An 18,705-nucleotide genomic window follows, 5' to 3' on the forward strand; every position below is an offset into this window, starting at 1 on the left:
TCTATTATTTTTGTTTTAACACTAACTTGTATCACTTGTATCACACTATCTTCTGTCGAACAGTTTACTAAAAAATTCCATTAAGTTAGGTGCACAACATACTACAACTAGGTAACTGATGCAGGCGGTTTACAGGTAATCATCAGAGAAAAAATATATTCAATAAATAGGCAATTTTAAATAAACAATTTATTTAGAAGCCTGATTTCCTGAACTGAATATGAAACAAACAAAGATACCATTCTTTTATAAAACATTACATTTGAACATTATGTATCGAAATCAAAAATATTTATAGTGCTAAATAAATGAAATTTAGAAATCAAGCCTCCATATTCTTTCTACCACAATCGTGAAAAAACATGGATTTGAGTTTTCCCAGAAAAACTGATTTGTAGTTACCTAGTTGTAATATTCACTCCACGATATGATAGTTGGTCATCATTTCTATTATATCATATGAATAAAGTAACCATATGAATAAAACAGATTTGAGATTATGCGAACCACGGTTCAGAATAGTCGTCGATAGGAGTCACAATCATATAATTCGTGATCGTTATTCATAGTTGTGACAATATCAATCAAGCTTCAGTTGGAAAAATATATCATTTTAGTTATAGTAAATATGTTGTAGGTATTTTATTTTTTTTTTGCAGATTTCCACTTCGAAAAAAATATATATTGAGAAGAAAAGAGAAAAAAGATCATATTATAAAGGCAAATAATTGAAAGTATGAACATGCAGAACTGATAAGCCAATTTTTTCATAAAAACCTATTAATCTATTACTTATAAATATTGAAGAGGTGAGAAAATCTGAGTGCTGAGTTTTCTGAAACTTCGTCGGAAGTTTTTATAAATAAGTGAATTATTATCATTATTAGAAAACAGTGTTTCTGAAGGATTAGACAAGCAAATGTATATTTTTTAGTTAAACTCTCGGAAAACTTGATTTTTTATAATTAGACTGACATATTTGTAATAATTGATTTCTGACTTTGTGTAACTCAACATTACTCTTGAGTCATTGAGTCCTACTATGAAAAGTGGAATGAATAAAAAACTCAATATTATTCAGTCATCAATTCAGATAACCGTTCTAATTACCATGTAATATCACTAATCCATGTAATATGAATTAGTCGTCACAATCATTTCATAATGTTATCTCATCTAAACTTCTATACTTTCAAGAAAATGTAAATCGAGATCATTGTTACAATTCAATTCATTTTTTTTCTATAGTACTGAAAATAGGATAGATATAAATGTGATTTTCATAATAAAAATGTTCTCGATCCTTGTATTTTTTGATTTTTTTTCAAAAATAACGATATTATTAATAAAATATAGTCACCTCATGATGATTGCATCTGTTTTTATAGAATCCCTCTCTGAGTTGTACCTACACCAAGCAGAAAGAAACCAATCACCAAGGGTTATTGATATCAAGAGGATATTTTGATGAAATGAAATAATTTTTTTTCATTAAATATATATATATATATATATATATATATATATATTTATACAAACTATATATATATATATATATATATATATATATATATAACAGAATAATTAGTGACTGGATTAACTATAAATCGATTCAATTCGTGAGGTTGCAGTCAATAGCTGGGCTGTTACAAAGAAAACTCTTTGTTATATGTCAAGCTTTCGGTATATTTCACACCTTCGTCAGGACAACTACAATAATAAGATTATATATCTTGTAAAAAATATATAAATATGGAGAACTTACTAACGTGAGAATAAAATATAAAATGGTTCAAAAACAGATAGAAAAACATTAATAAATGACAGTTAATAAAAATTTTGGCTGACAATGTCAAGTGGGAAAATTCTGAATGATACTCGAATTACTAGATTTTTTATTTTCTTTATCATATTTCAGTAGGTACGTGTAAATTTTGCTGAGACTATCAATATCAGTTCGTTTATTCATTGAATGTTCTTCGTTATTAATATGTATCATTTCCAAAAATATTCTTTTCGTTGTATTGGTTTCTCTATCTAAAATATTTGGATTTTCAAAATTCATTTTATGATCCTCCGAATTAACATGTTCTGTTAATGCACAAGAATTAACATTTCGTCTACAGTCGCTCTTATGGGAAGTGATGCGACTACTTAGAGGTCTAGATGTTTGTCCTATATATGTTTTAGAACAATCCATACAAGAAATTTTGTATACTAAATTGGATTTTTGTTTATTTGAAATTGGAGCTTTTACTTTACTATATAATTTAGATATAGAAGTGACATTTGTTTTAGATATTTTGAGGTTATTATTTCGGAATACATTAATTAATTTTGGTGTCAATTCTTGAATATATGGGAGTGATTTATATATGAATGAAGGTATAACGTTGTTATGTTCAACTTCTTCATTATTATTTTGAAAGTTTGTTCTTTCACAAAATAAAATTCTGACCATACCTACAGATGGAAAAGAAGAAATTTTGAATGTATTTAATTCATATGATCTCAATATCCAATTCACTATTGAAGAGGAAATAAACAACTCAATTCCTTTCCTCGATATGAAGTTATTGAGATCAGAACAAAATATTATCATCACTGAATGGTACAGAAAACCAACATCAAGTAATAGATTTATTAATTACCATTCCTATCATCCAAATAAAATGAAAATCAATTTAATAAAATCATTAAAAAACAGAATCATCAAAATTACCCATCCTGATTTACGAAACCAAAGTTTGTCTAATTTCAGTAAAATTCTGATCCAAAATTCTTATCCTAAATCTTTAGTAAACAGAATTTTATTTTGTGAAAGAACAAACTTTCAAAATAATAATGAAGAAGTTGAACATAACAACGTTATACCTTCATTCATATATAAATCACTCCCATATATTCAAGAATTGACACCAAAATTAATTAATGTATTCCGAAATAATAACCTCAAAATATCTAAAACAAATGTCACTTCTATATCTAAATTATATAGTAAAGTAAAAGCTCCAATTTCAAATAAACAAAAATCCAATTTAGTATACAAAATTTCTTGTATGGATTGTTCTAAAACATATATAGGACAAACATCTAGACCTCTAAGTAGTCGCATCACTTCCCATAAGAGCGACTGTAGACGAAATGTTAATTCTTGTGCATTAACAGAACATGTTAATTCGGAGGATCATAAAATGAATTTTGAAAATCCAAATATTTTAGATAGAGAAACCAATACAACGAAAAGAATATTTTTGGAAATGATACATATTAATAACGAAGAACATTCAATGAATAAACGAACTGATATTGATAGTCTCAGCAAAATTTACACGTACCTACTGAAATATGATAAAGAAAATAAAAAATCTAGTAATTCGAGTATCATTCAGAATTTTCCCACTTGACATTGTCAGCCAAAATTTTTATTAACTGTCATTTATTAATGTTTTTCTATCTGTTTTTGAACCATTTTATATTTTATTCTCACGTTAGTAAGTTCTCCATATTTATATATTTTTTACAAGATATATAATCTTATTATTGTAGTTGTCCTGACGAAGGTGTGAAATATACCGAAAGCTTGACATATAACAAAGAGTTTTCTTTGTAACAGCCCAGCTATTGACTGCAACCTCACGAATTAAATCGATTTATATATATATATATATATATATATATATATATATATATATATATATATATATATATTTATACAAACTATATATATATATATATATATATATATTTATACAAACTATATATATATATATATATATATATATATATATATATATATTTATACAAACTATATATATATATATACAGTGTGTCCAAGATAAGGATCCTAAGCATGGGAATCTCAGTACCTGTTGGAGATACAGCTTAGGTTAAATTAGGAAAAAGTTGTGTTCTTTAAAGCTTATTTACATGCCGTTTAGAAACTTGAAGAATTTTCATGGCCTGCTGAGATATTTGGGAAAAACGAGAATTTGACAATATCAACTTTATTTTTTTAAATAGCCCGAAAAAAAAGTACACCCTGTATCTGATTCCATTTTTTATTACGAATTCAACGATGTAACACATGCCATTGTTTTCTTTTTAGTTTAAGGGAAAATTGCATTTTTTCTATTTTTAAATGTATTTTTAAGTAGGTTAATAATGATTTTTTTAAAGTAATGAAAACAACAAAGAAATTAACGCATTTTTTATTTAATTCAAAGGAGGTGTTCAAACAGGTTTCCGTTATTTTCCAAACATAAGTATGATCTTCTAACTGTAGAACTTAAAACATCACGTAACATCTCTGGTGTAATACTGTTAAATGCGACAGTTACACATTCTCGTAACTGCTGTTCAGTTTCAAAAGAATGTTGGTAAACCCGGTTTTTAACAAAACCCCATATGAAGAAGTCCAGAGGAGTTAAGTCAGGGGATCGCGCTGACTAAGACACTTCACTAAAGGTTCCAATCCACCTTCCAGGAAATCGCTGCGAAAGATACTCTCGAACTTGTCTAGAATTATGTGCAGAGCACCGTCTTGTTGAAACCAACAGTTATTGACCTGTGCCAGAGGTAAATTATCTAAACAGTCTTCTACATAGTTTTGCAATAAATGATGGTATCGTTCGGCGGTCAAAGAATTATAGTAAAAAAACGGACCTAGTATTTTAGTTCCTAAAATTGCACACCACATATTAAACCCAAAACGTTCTTGATGTCTTGATATTTTCTTAACACGCGGATTTTGCTGAGCCCAGTAATGCGTATTGCGGCGGTTGATGACACCATTATTAGTGACCATACTTTCGTCGGACCATATTATTTTTGAAGGGAAATTATAATCTTCTTCACACGCGCGTGTATACCATTCGCAAAAATTTCGGCGCCGTTCGAAATCCCCTGGTTTAAGTCCTTGGCAAATCCTAAATTTATAGGGGTGATATCTATTTGTACGCAAAATAAATTGAGCTGTGGATATGGCTACTCCTACATTATTTTCGATTTGCCTAGTTGATATTTCAGGGTTCTCAACAACTGCTTGTAAAACATTATTTTGGGCTTCTTCTGAAGATTCCTTTTTTCGAGATAAAACAGGCTTTTTAAATGAACCATATTCTTTTAAATTTCGAGCCAGCTCTAAGAAAATGGACTTACATGGCTGTTTTCTTTCTGGATATGTATTAAGATACATTGCTGCTGTATTTACAGTATTTTTGTGGCACAAAATGTAGCACGTTAGCATGTCAAACTTTTCTTCATGGCTATAATGCTCACCCGGCATATTCGACGATAATAACACAATATTATCTATTCAACAATAAACAATAATAACGACAACAGTAACAATAACTCTAAAAACAACAACTCGACAAACAGGCTAACAACAACGACAATTACTATTTTATCGTGTAATTAAATAATATTTGACAGGCTCGGTGACAGGTATTTACGTCAAAGCATTTGTTTGCAATGCCTACTTAAAGATTTTTTTAAAAATAGAAAAAATGTAATTTTCCTTTAAACTAAAAAGGAAACAATGACATGTGATACATCGTTGAATTCGTAATAAAAAATAAAATCAGATACAGGGTGTACTTTTGTTTCGTGTCATATAAAAAAATAAAGTTGATGATGGTTTCTTGAAAACGAAACGTCGGATATAAAATCTAAAAATACCATCGTGTAGTACCTTAAAAGTGCCAATGAAAAAGTCTTATTCGTTTTTTGATATCTTTCCAAATAAAGTCAGAAAAAAATTGATATTGTCAAATTCTCGTTTTTCCCAAATATCTCAGCAGGCCATGAAAATTCTTCAAGTTTCTAAACGGCATGTAAATAAGCTTTAAAGAACACAACTTTTTCCTAATTTAACCTAAGCTGTATCTCCAACAGGTACTGAGATTCCCATGCTTAGGATCCTTATCTTGGACACACTGTGTGTATATATATATATATATATATATATATATATATATATATATATATATATATATATATATATATATATTCAAGAACCTACCCAAACCCATATATAAAAAGCAGTACTCACCCTCCAAAAGTAGTTTCTACTTGAAGACGCAGGTATGGCATCTTTGGCATATATTTCTCCAACGAGAGGCCCATAGCGAGTACCCTGGGGTATGAAATCTGTACTCCAAACACCTTTGGACTGTAAGTAGAGAATATGAAATGAATACAAAGTTTTGCCTATATATATATTCTGAAATTATATGGAAAATACTTACATGCGGTAACACCTGGGAGGTTCTAAGAACCAGATTTCGTGGAAGAGTTCTTTCTGCCCTGTTTGGTGTTCCTGGTTCAACATGGCAGTCTAGAGCAATGTAGGAGACGTGATGTTGAAACTCTTCTTCGCGAATATTCAACAAATCGACTCCTCTGCTAGGAACTACCCTTCTGTCTTCCATTATTTCCTGCAATTAAAATTTCGATATGATATTTCAATTGGAGTGTGAACTCACAATTCAGTGATTATATCAAGTATCTGATTTTTGCCTTATCGAATTGATTTGTGCTGGACGTTGGCATGTGTTAACAATATAGAAATAGCTCAACACCATACAAATTTGCTCTAATAGTAACAGGTACTATTTGATAAACATATTTATGTTTCTAACTTTCAACCTTTTTATTTCCAGAGAGTGGATCGTGACCCTATTCTCCTTTCAATCAATAAAAAAGGGAAATGTGTCCTCATGTGCATGATAATCAGCTTGGTGTAAATGAACAATCGATAACTCACTGTGACTAACCATTGTTCATTGAAAATTTTTTTATACAAGTACACAAGTAATATAATGACTGATACTACATATTTTGATAAATGAATACCTACATGATATTTTTTATTTTTTTAAAATCTCACATATCTAAATGCTAAAAATAACTTGTTGTTACAATCTGTTGGATGATTGAATTGTCCTTCTCAACAAGACTGTTGAAATTGCAACAAAAATATTCAAAATTTGTTTCATTACGAACCAGTTGCGAAGCAAGCAACTGGTTCGCCCGAGATATTATTCCACATACCTACTGATATGTTAAATTTACTCGATAACAATAATGATCTATACTAACTGAATTGATGCAAATAATGAGAACTGTAGTTAATGTTGTTGACTTACGTCATTGTTCAGAAATATTTATACAAAAATCAAAATGTTTCAGTGAGGGAAACGTTTCAAGAAAAAAAATAACAAATATTTAGAAGATTGAATCAACATTTTATTTGAATGGAAATTGTTATTTATTTTCTTGTAGAAGCCTCACCAGTAACAAACATTTAAAATTGTTTTCCACGTATAATTGGTAACATAACATAACAAGTTTCCCCTAATAAAATAATAAATATCAAATGGAAAAAGAATTTTAAGAAAACTGAATAGTCACGAACAAAAACGAACTAGCATCCGATGCACATAGACTTACGGAGATTGATTTGATTTTAAACCACTGAAAATTTTGAAAGGATTCAAAAGTAGCGTATACCACAAAATCGAATGTTCAATTCAGATATTGATTGTATCTAATAGAAATACTACTATTCATTCAAAGAAAATAAGTCACTTCGTTAGCAATGAAGTAATAACTCAGACATCCAAGATATACAGGCTGATTCACGGTGGATGGCACATTAGACGTTTCTGGTGAACCAGACAACGGATCACTTTGAAAATTTAATGGAGAGCATATTCAGACATTCTCTAGCCAAATAAAATATTTTCGACAATGCGGTGTTGCCGCTTCTATTAGAAAGCAGTAGCAACTTTGATTTTTCAAATGGAACACTCTGTATATAATATTATTTTTGGAATCTCCAATAATTGCCCGACAACTTTATTTGATATTTCCCTATACCTATCTGTTACCGTTTTCGAAATAAAAATTAATTTCAATTTTTTTCTTCGAAAATCATGACTTCTAAAAATGCCGATATCTTTTAGTTAAGAAGTACTATGATATCGAAATTTGGTTTGGAATTAGGTGATACTTGGACACTTCCCACACGTCAGCCTAATCTCCGTTACTTCAATACAGAGTGGTAAAAAAATACAGTTTTTTCCTTTGCTTGAAAAAGTTGCTGAAATTTGATTATTTTAAATGAAACACCTTGTATATTATTGAAAATTCGGAAAGCTGCTGAAATTTGCTTTCTTTCTATGTATATCATACCTATACTTAACTAGTCAAGTTTCGGACTTATGAACATTTATTTGTGAAAATGTCCCTTCAGAATGGTATTTCCATTCGGTATTTGGTAAGCAGGCCATGATTACTATTTGACAGTAGCGTTGTGACATTCTCCTAATAATATCGACATTTTCGTCACTTCAGAAGTTGCAAATACCTTCAAAACGATGGAACAAAACTATTCAAACGAAGTTCTTATGAATTTGTTTATTATTTTTGAACAGTGTGACAAAATTTTCAGCAGAACATGTAGAAAGTTCAATGAAATGTATCCGAATCTACCGCCAATGAACCTCAAGAAATTTATACGAATTTAGAACAATTTCAATGCATTTGGATCAACTTTAAAAGCACCAAGAAACTTGCCTTGACCCGTAACTTTAGAAGAAAACCAGATTAATGTCTTAGCATATTTTCACGCATTTCCCGAGTCATCGATAAGAAGTGCTGAAGAAGATTTGGGTATAAAATATTCATCGGTTCAAAGAATCTTGCGAAGATATAAAATGCATGATTATAAATTCATCAAAATTCAAGCAATGAAGCCTCAAGATCCTCAACAGAGAGTAGAATTTTGTGAAATGTTGTTGACACGCATTCAAGAAGATCCATTTTTTTTAAATAAAATTATTTGGACTAATGAATCGAAATTTTCGAGAGAAGGGATTTTCAATAGAAAAAATCGGATTTCAAGAAAAATTTAGTTTTAATGTCTTCTGCATATTGATGGACAACAAATTGAGGTACGCGATATACGAGGAGTCATTAACATCCTGAAGCTACCTGAATATTTTGGAGAATACTGTAGACAGTTTCGTGGATAATCTGCCACTCGAAGATTATCGAAACTGTTGGTACCAACTAGACGGAGCTCCTGCACATTGCACAAGAGAAGTGAGCGCAGAACTGGATAGACTATTTGACGATCGGTGGATGAGGCGCTTGGGACCATGGAATTGGCCAGCGAGATCACCCGATCTTAATCCATTAGATTTTTATTTGTGGGGAATGTTTAAAGAAAAAGTTTACAAAATACCCGTGCGTTCGAGAGATGAATTGTTAGAAAGGATTGCCCAAACATTTGAAGATTTGGATCCCAATGAAATCAGATCTGCCACCACGAAAGCAGTCAACACCCGCATTTTAAAGTGCTTGGAAGTGAACGGCCAGCGAACATTCGAACATATTTTGAAATATTCCACATGACTGTTTTCCAAACATATTGAAATTGTTCTGAATTCGTATGAATTTCTTGAGGTTCATTGGCGGTAGATTCGGATACATTTCATTGAACTTTCTACATGTTCTGCTGATAATTTTGTCACACTGTTCAAAAATAATAAACAAATTCATAAGAACTTCGTTTGAATAGTTTTGTTCCATCGTTTTGAAGGTATTTGCAACTTCTGAAGTGACGAAAATGTCGATATTATTAGGAGAATGTCACAACGCTACTGTCAAATAGTAATCATGGCCTGCTTACCAAATACCGAAGGGAAATACCATTCTGAAGGGACATTTTCACAAATAAATGTTCATAAGTCCGAAACTTGACTAGTTAGGCATAGGTATGATATACATAGAAAGGAAGCAAATTTCAGCAGCTTTCCGAATTTTCAATAATATTCAGGGTGTTTCATTTAAAATAATCAAATTTCAGCAACTTTTTCAAGCAAACGAAAAAACTGTATTTTTTTACCACCCTGTATTGAAGTAACGGAGATTAGGCTGACGTGTGGGAAGTGTCCAAGTATCACCTAACTCCAAACCAAATTTCGATATCATAGTACTTCTTAACTAAAAGATATCGGCATTTTTAGAAGTCATGATTTTCGAAGAAAAAAATTTTTAAGTGATCCGTTGTTTGGTTCACCAGAAACGTCTAATGTGCCATCCACCGTGAATCAGCCTGTATGTATCATAACCATTAGATTGACTTCGATTCTTTACATTCTTTAGGATAATAAGACTCAGTATTTCGGTTGTATCACCAACAAATTTAATAATCAAAATCCATACAGAAGTTGAGGAGTAGTTTCCATGTTTATATTGATTGAACTGATTTATGTAATTTTTGAAAATGCTACTCAACTTGTGAATATAGTATGAGCCAGTTGAATATTTCTCTTTGAAAATTTCAGACTCCCAACTCTCAACCATGAAATTGATCAGCTATTTTGAATTAAATGTCAAGACATTTCGAAAATCACATATAATAAGGTTATGTTATGATGATAACAAAAATTATAATGTCTTTTGTTTAAGAGTTCTCTCGAAATAAAAATCGAAGGCAAAGAAGGATTTTCAGGTTTGTCTAGACTTCGGAGATAATGTGGACGTTACTCATAATCTTCAGCTGGGACACACTGTAGAACATATAGACATTCTTTCATCATTGAAAGTCTGGAAAATTCTACTGACTTGCAGCAACTTGATCTTGCATCAATTTTTAAAATTATGTATTCCATAAGGAAATATTTTTCTCAAAAGAGTATTTTTGTTTGAAACAGTAATTTTGCTCTGGTACAAATATTTCAATGAATGGATAACTGATAAATGTTGACAAGTACCCTAATATTCTTATATGTACTGTCATCTACAATTCGTCAGCACATGCCATGTATCTGAAAGTTCATTTAGCAATTGTTTCATCGCCATCCTGCCTTTTATTTTCATCCTAATTTGTGAACATTAAGTGAAAGGACAATATGGGTCAGTGTGTACAGAGAATATCGATCAGATTGAGGCGTCGCGACGACTTGCGTTCAACCACGACGTCACTGTTCGGCGCTGACGTCACTCATTGCAGCGAAAATTCTGCATCTCTTCCACCAATAGGGTTGGTGGAATCTTCTGATGGGGGCGGTGCTCAGAGATGACTGTAAATTTTTTAGTTTAATGTACGGGTGTGAAGGAGTGGTGTGTAAGAAATAATTGAAAACATCAGTTAATGAGCAAAGTTATGTTTGCATATATATTAACTGAAATATTGACTTGAGTAACTGAACGTTATATGAATTTCAACGAATTTCTCGTAGGCTTACAAATTATCTTTTCTTCATCCAAAATAGAAAACCAATCGTTTTCAGATCTATGATAATGCTTCGAAGACAAGGAAATGATAGTAGTAATAATACTAACAGTTACTAATAGTAACTGATGATAATCTTCGAAAGCACGTTGCTTGGTTAAAAAAAAACCTTTCTAAGAAAATTGAAATAAAATTTTTAATCACAATTTTTTTTCAATGTTCAAAAAATTTTGTGAATCATGTTCGCAAACATATTATTAACGTTTTTATTTTATTTTCCTCTAAACTTTCTCGATTAGAAAAATTTTTTCTGGAGTTTCTCAATATCTTCTATGAAACAATATAGAAAATTGGAAAGAAGCGTCAGTTCTATTTTAAAGGGTGGAGTTTCAAGAATTATTTCCAGATATCACGGTTCAACCCCCTACGTGGGGTAGATATTATATTCATAGTCTCAAATGGTCTTTTAAGTGTCTTCTTAATGAAAACTTGATTTATAAATAAATGCGTTCAGAAAGTATCGAAAGTAATTAGAACGTATCTTTAATGAGAGTAACTTTTTTCAAGTAACAATTAAAAAACTGTTGTTTTAAAATTCCTGTTAATAATTATGTCTGAAACGGTTAGAGGGTCAATTTTACTTTCAAAAAATGAATATAAAAAAATAATTCAATAGACATTTTGACATTTGCAATTGATGACTTTGAATTCTTTTCACAACTTTTTTCAAAGTAGCCAATAGCAAAAATTATTCAGCAAATGTCAATGATTTATATTGAATTGGAAATTCAATTTTTCTTTCTATGTTTATTAGAGATGAGTCTAGGAACCCTATTTCTACTCAATGAAAAAAATCGAAATGATATAAATCATCTGGATGTTCTTGAATTGGTTTGAAAGTTTTGCGGAATGAAAAATAGGAAAATAGTTCATCGATGAGTTGAGGTTTTGGAAGTATTGAAACATCTGAAATATAACTTGCAGATAGAGCTGTACAATATCAGATGATATTCAGATATATATTATTGAAAAAAATTGACTATTGCAGTAATCTCCCCTACACGGAATCGAATATCCTTGATCCTAAACCATTATTTTATCTAACCGCAGTTATATTGTGCAATACAAATATAAATATCAATTGTGTACCCCTGAACATCATCATAAACTAAACGTTGAATTTAAAATGAATAAAACAATAGATAACAAAATTTTAATTATCTGGAACCAAAAATATTTAATTTCTACCTGATTATACTGAAATGTGAACCAAATCCCAAAGAAATTGAAAGAAAGATCAAATATTATGTCAGACAACTTCACAGAAACACTGTAAAAGCATTAAATGAAACGTTATTGAGGCAACAAAATGAGAGGTATCCATAATCTTATGTTTACTAATGTGATATCTATAGTTTTATTTCTTATTGGTTTGAAGTTTCTATATTTTTATACCACTTGTATTTGTAACTATCGTTACTGCAATTTCATGTTATAAAGACACTTCCAAAATAAACTGTAGGTATTGTATTATTTGTATTCGTTCATAAATGTCCTTATTGAATGAAACTGCAGTAACAATAGTTACAAATACAAGTGCTATAAAAACAGGAAGTTTTATTTCATATTCGTCTTAATTGCAACTATTTAGGTTTTTAGATTTTTTATTTTCAAAATGTTAAAAATGTTGTGTAGTTTTATTTCGCATTGTGACTTCTTCATTCCTCACACAGGCAGGTTTTCATTATATTTATTTATTGTTATCACTAGTTGTTTGTATGTGAAAATTGATGTTTTCAGAAGCGTCCTCAAGAAATAAATGAAAATACCAAATTATCGAATTTCATTTCTTAAAACCTTTTTTTTTTTTGGAACGGACTTTATAAAAACTGGAGTTTTAATGTATCAGGGACAGCAATAATAAATCAGAAACATAATCATTTCACTACAATTTCTGAGAGCATGTTGCTTGAGAAAATTTTTGAAGGAAATCGTCATGAAAATATAAATATTCATCAGTGTATGTGGACCAACTTGTAAGAAAATGGTTTGCGGTTTGGTTTCTTATTCACATCGAGATATTAAAAACTCATTGTTTCATTGAATAAATGGCAAAAAGGACGTTCACCCCTTATTTTTTTGAATGAACGTAGTTGTATTTATCTACGTTTATTATAGGTTTTGAGTTCAATACGGGATATTATAAAACTCTAGAATTGATTACATTCCTTCACGTATAGAAAAAATATTAGTCTAAATCGCTCTTAAATATATCTTCATTTGTTAACGTTCCTTTGGGTAGTTTGAATACCAACATTTGACCTTTTCTCTGACCTAAAACTTGTTACGATTATCATACAATCTTTTGCGCATTTCCCACATCAGTGAAATGCACCAGACAGGTGAAAAATGCAAACTATGTTCCTAACAACTAAAGCAAAATGTCAAGAGTTCAACACATTCTACCCCTAACCTTTACTAATAAGAAATTTAGATAGTTACTCACGTTTGAATTATCACTAGTTCTTAAGTACTAGGCGGGATTATTTTTTTAACTCATCTCAAGACATTAAAAATATTTTCTGAATATTTTATATATTTACATTTCATATGTACCTACCTGCTATTACTTTTGTTTATATCTAAGAAGTATTAATTTTATATTGATGGTTCTCATAAATATAGAATAAATTTTATTTTCTGAACTCTTCTTATAATTTTTTGAGCATTTTCAGGTAATTGATAAAAAAAATTATATCACCATTCAACCAACCGTTGATGATCAGTTACGAATTTTTCAAAAAAAAAAACAGAAAATCCCAGACACTGAAGAAATATTCAATGAAGTCCTACAAGAATTCTAATTCAGTAGACTCATTGATATGTCGAAATAAAAATCATTTCTTTCCTTTCTTGAACAATTAGGTCAAATAAAAATAATTTTAAATAAAACTCATAAGAATAGTCATTATCTATCAAGGTGAACATAGGGTGGAATGGAATAGGACAAGAATGATTACCAATGAGCCTCATTCTAAGAGACGTAAGCTAAAAGAATCAGCGTATATTCTCATGTCTGTAGAGAATTGTATCTCGAATAGCTCCTTAGAAATAGACCGTACTTGGCTACCCATCTTGAAGAAAACTTTGGATAGTAGCGAAATGGCAACAAACTGATATCGGAGAGTACCTTGTATTTCATCAAATGTTTCAGTTGTCAATCAACAACATTGACATAATTTCATATTTCAAAACGTCTTTGACATCTGTCGAAGAAGTAAAGAAATAAGCTATCAAAAAAGGAATAACTGCATATTTATTCGAATTTTTATCCATTTCTGAAGACGGAGGCAGATTTTGGCCTCCGAAACGTAAAAGATAAGTATTATTTCTCAATAATTTTTTTGATAGGCAAAATTGTTAAATACGACAAGTTACTGATAAATAGAAGATTTTTCTTTGTGAAAAATACTTTGATTTTTACGCAGTAACTTATCGGGGTAAACTTAAAAGTTTGCCCTTCTACACTTGTATAAAGTTCTCCATTATAATTTTTAAATTTTTCAGATTGTGGAAGGTAACAAATACCCAAAAAAGGTCGATAAGAAACTGTTTTTTTCCTCCACAAAAATGACTTTCGTTGAATATTTGGATAATTTCCATATTATATATGAAACTACAGAGAATAGAATAATATACACTTCCGTGATAATAATGCTGGTATTTCACTTTCATCATCTCTCATGTTGCAATTTTTAAGTAAAACATAATGCGTGTGTCACTCAACAGCAGCTCCTTCAGGCGTGAATATTACAAAATTATTTAAAATATATATCATGAATTTTCATCGGGTTGGGACAATTTTATCATAAATATAGCCATTTCTCACCTAATTATCAAAAGAATCAATGAAAAAATTATACAGTGTGTCCAAGATAAGGATCCTAAGCATGGGAATCTCAGTACCTGTTGGAGATACAGCTTAGGTTAAATTAGGAAAAAGTTGTGTTCTTTAAAGCTTATTTACATGCCGTTTAGAAACTTGAAGAATTTTCATGGCCTGCTGAGATATTTGGGAAAAACGAGATTTTGACAATATCAATTTTATTTTTTTCTGGCTTTATTTGAAAAGATATCAAAAAACGAATAACACTTTTTCATTGGCACTTTTAAGGTACTACACGATGGTATTTTTAGTTTTCATATCCGACGTTTCGTTTTCAAAAAACCATCATCAACTTTATTTTTTTAAATAGCCCGATGTAACACATGCCATTGTTTTCTTTTTAGTTTGAGGGAAAATTGCATTTTTTCTATTTTTAAAATGTATTTTTAAGTAGGTTAATAATGATTTTTTAAAGTAATGAAAACAACAAAGAAATTAATGCATTTTTTATTTAATTCAAAGGAGGTGTTCAAACAGGTTTCCGTTATTTTCCAAACATTAGTATGATCTTCTAACTGTAGAACTTAAAACATCACGTAACATCTATGGTGTAATACTGTTAAATGCGACAGTTACACATTCTCGTAACTGCTGTTCAGTTTCAAAAGAATGTTGGTAAACCCGGTTTTTAACAAAACCCCATATGAAGAAGTCCAGAGGAGTTAAGTCAGGGGATCGCGCTGGCCAAGACACTTCACTAAAGGTTCCAATCCACCTTCCAGGAAATCGCTGCGAAAGATACTCTCGAACTTGTCTAGAATTATGTGCAGGAGCACCGTCTTGTTGAAACCAACAGTTATTGACCTGTGTCAGAGGTAAATTATCTAAACAGTCTTCTACATAGTTTTGCAATAAATGATGGTATCGTTCGGCGGTCAAAGAATTATAGTAAAAAAACGGACCTAGTATTTTAGTTCCTAAAATTGCACACCACATATTAAACCCAAAACGTTCTTGATGTCTTGATATTTTCTTAACACGCGGATTTTGCTGAGCGCAGTAATGCGTATTGCGGCGGTTGAAGATACCATTATTAGTGACCATACTTTCGTCGGACCATATTATTTTTGAAGGGAAATTATAATCTTCTTCACACGCGCGTGTATACCATTCGCAAAAATTTCGGCGCCGTTCGAAATCCCCTGGTTTAAGTCCTTGGCAAATCCTAAATTTATAGGGGTAATATCTATTTTTACGCAAAATAAATTGAGCTGTGGATTTGGCTACTCCTACATTATTTTCGATTTGCCTAGTTGATATTTCAGGGTTCTCAACAACTGCTTGTAAAACATTATTTTGGGCTTCTTTTTTTCGAGATAAAACAGGCTTTTTAAATGAACCATATTCTTTTAAATTTCGAGCCAGCTCTAAGAAAATAGACTTACATGGCTGCTTTCTTTCTGGATATGTATTAAAATACATTGCTGCTGTATTTACAGTATTTTTGTGGCACAAATGGTAGCACGTTAGCATGTCAAACTTTTCTTCATGGCTATAATGCTCACCCGGCATATTCGACGATAATAACACAATATTATCTATTCAACAATAAACAATAATAACGACAACAGTAACAATAACTCTAAAAACAACAACTCGACAAACAGGCTAACAACAACGACAATTACTATTTTATCGTGTAATTAAATAATATTTGACAGGCTCGGTGACAGGTATTTACGTCAAAGCATTTGATTGCAACGCCTACTTAAATTTTTTTTTAAAAATAGAAAAAATGTAATTTTCCTCTAAACTGAAAAGAAAACATTGGCATGTGATACATCGTTGAATTCGTAATAAAAAATGGAATCAGATACAGGGTGTACTTTTGTTTTGGGTCATATAAAAAAATAAAGTTGATGATGGTTTCTTGAAAACGAAACGTCGGATATAAAAACTAAAAATACCACCGTGTAGTACCTTGAAAGTGCCAATGAAAAAGTGTTATTTGTTTTTTGATAACTTTTCAAATAGAGTCAGAAAAAAATTAAATTGATATTGTCAAATTCTCGTTTTTCCCAAATATCTCAGCAGGCCATGAAAATTCTTCAAGTTTCTAAACGGCATGTAAATAAGCTTTAAAGAACACAACTTTTTCCTAATTCAACCTAAGCTGTATCTCCAACAGGTACTGAGATTCCCATGCTTAGGATCCTTATCTTGGACACACTGTATATGTCCGCACGTACGACTTAGTAAAAATAAATTTCTGCTAATTTCAGCTGGAATCATTTTTGAGAAATTTAATTTCTACGACAAATCCAATACATTCAATCAGAGTGAAATATTTTCATATATTTTCCACCTAACATAAAAAACGTTTCCCTTACCTCTCTCATTTTGTTTTGTTGCGGTGGTTGCAGCTCAAGGCATGTAAATCCTGTAACAAAAATTATATATAAACAATCGAAATGCATATTTTTCAGTATCACAAATGTGGGCTTTGCCTATTATATTAACCATAACGTCTACAATATTTACTGCAACACTAGTGTCGATGTGTTGTTATCTGACCAATGAATCATCCCGGCACAACGTATAGAATCAGTACCATATTACATAATTTGTTCAATCTGCAGATTTTTTCGGGACGCCAATCAATTTCTCTCTGCACGGGCACCATGTTTGATTTTTTCAACCGCGAGTCTCTGTCGCCCACCACCTTAGATGCACGTTAGTTTCTGCAACTAATATTAGTGCAAGGTTGAAGTGCATACGAAAGTGACGTGAAAATAGTTTTCATCTCTATTCAGCGAATCAGCTTCCTATATCTCACTCTGTCAAATGCAACCTTGCCATCATTTGGCAACGAATGAGAGACCCTGACTGCTCGTTGAGTGTTTCAATGTTAGGAACTATTATTAAAACTATGATAATGACCAGCAGAAAGAAAATTCATTTTCTCCTGGCAAACGCAAGTAGGGCTTCATTCCTGGATTTATCAACATATCAAACGACATCTATTGATACTGTATTATATGAGAAATGAAATAATTTACACGATGTGATAAGAGGTCACGAAACTTCCTCAAAAGTTGTTTAACTGATACAAATTATCTCAAAAAAAAAAAAAAAGTAGTTTTTGTAATTCATTACTGAAATAGTATACTTACTTATTTGTGAAAAATGAATATTGATTTTAGAAATTGAAGAAAGAAGCCGAATTTGTTATATATTTTTGTTCTTCCTTTTCAAAAAAATAAAAGATTATATAGTGTCCTCCCCAAAGTATGCACCATATGGAAAACTTATTTATTAAGGGTTTTTCGACAAAAAGTTATTCTTGATAAAAGTTTGTGCATCTCCTAAGGCATAAAACTAAACATGCACCAACAAATTACAGTAAATCATACGTAATATACGAGGAGCCTTCAAATATTTGATTTTGAGACAAGAGTAAAGTACTCTTATTTTGAAAAATCTTGGGAAATGTAATTTCAAAAAGTTGTTCAGCATTGAAAAATACATCTAGATTTGAAGTCACGTCCATCTTAGTGAAGTTTTATTTTTA

The 18,705-nt window shown here is 30.8% G+C and overlaps 1 protein-coding gene across 8 annotated transcripts in view; it reads right to left on the minus strand.

The window, feature by feature from the left end:
* The window catches only part of Blimp-1 (PR domain zinc finger protein 1), an 88,743-nt gene that overhangs the window by 13,544 nt on the left and 56,494 nt on the right, over positions 1–18,705 (minus strand). For 4 of the 8 annotated variants that reach the window (XM_074178602.1, XM_074178607.1, XM_074178600.1 and 1 more), the window contains 3 exons: positions 17,525–17,574; positions 6,252–6,440; positions 6,056–6,175 (listed from right to left, as the gene is read on the minus strand). In XM_074178602.1, the coding sequence (XP_074034703.1) occupies positions 6,056–6,175; positions 6,252–6,440; positions 17,525–17,533 (318 nt within the window). In that variant the 5' untranslated portion in view covers positions 17,534–17,574. Of the gene's footprint in view, positions 1–6,055; positions 6,176–6,251; positions 6,441–17,524; positions 17,575–17,654; positions 17,884–18,705 lie in introns of those variants that run through there. The other 4 variants (XM_074178604.1, XM_074178605.1, XM_074178603.1 and 1 more) reach the window with 4 other exon arrangements.

This window comes from Leptinotarsa decemlineata, unplaced genomic scaffold (assembly GCF_025532065.1).
Source record: "Leptinotarsa decemlineata unplaced genomic scaffold, Ldec_3_MD MMD2_tig00004204_RagTag_RagTag, whole genome shotgun sequence".
In the NCBI taxonomy this organism is placed as follows: domain Eukaryota; kingdom Metazoa; phylum Arthropoda; class Insecta; order Coleoptera; family Chrysomelidae; genus Leptinotarsa; species Leptinotarsa decemlineata.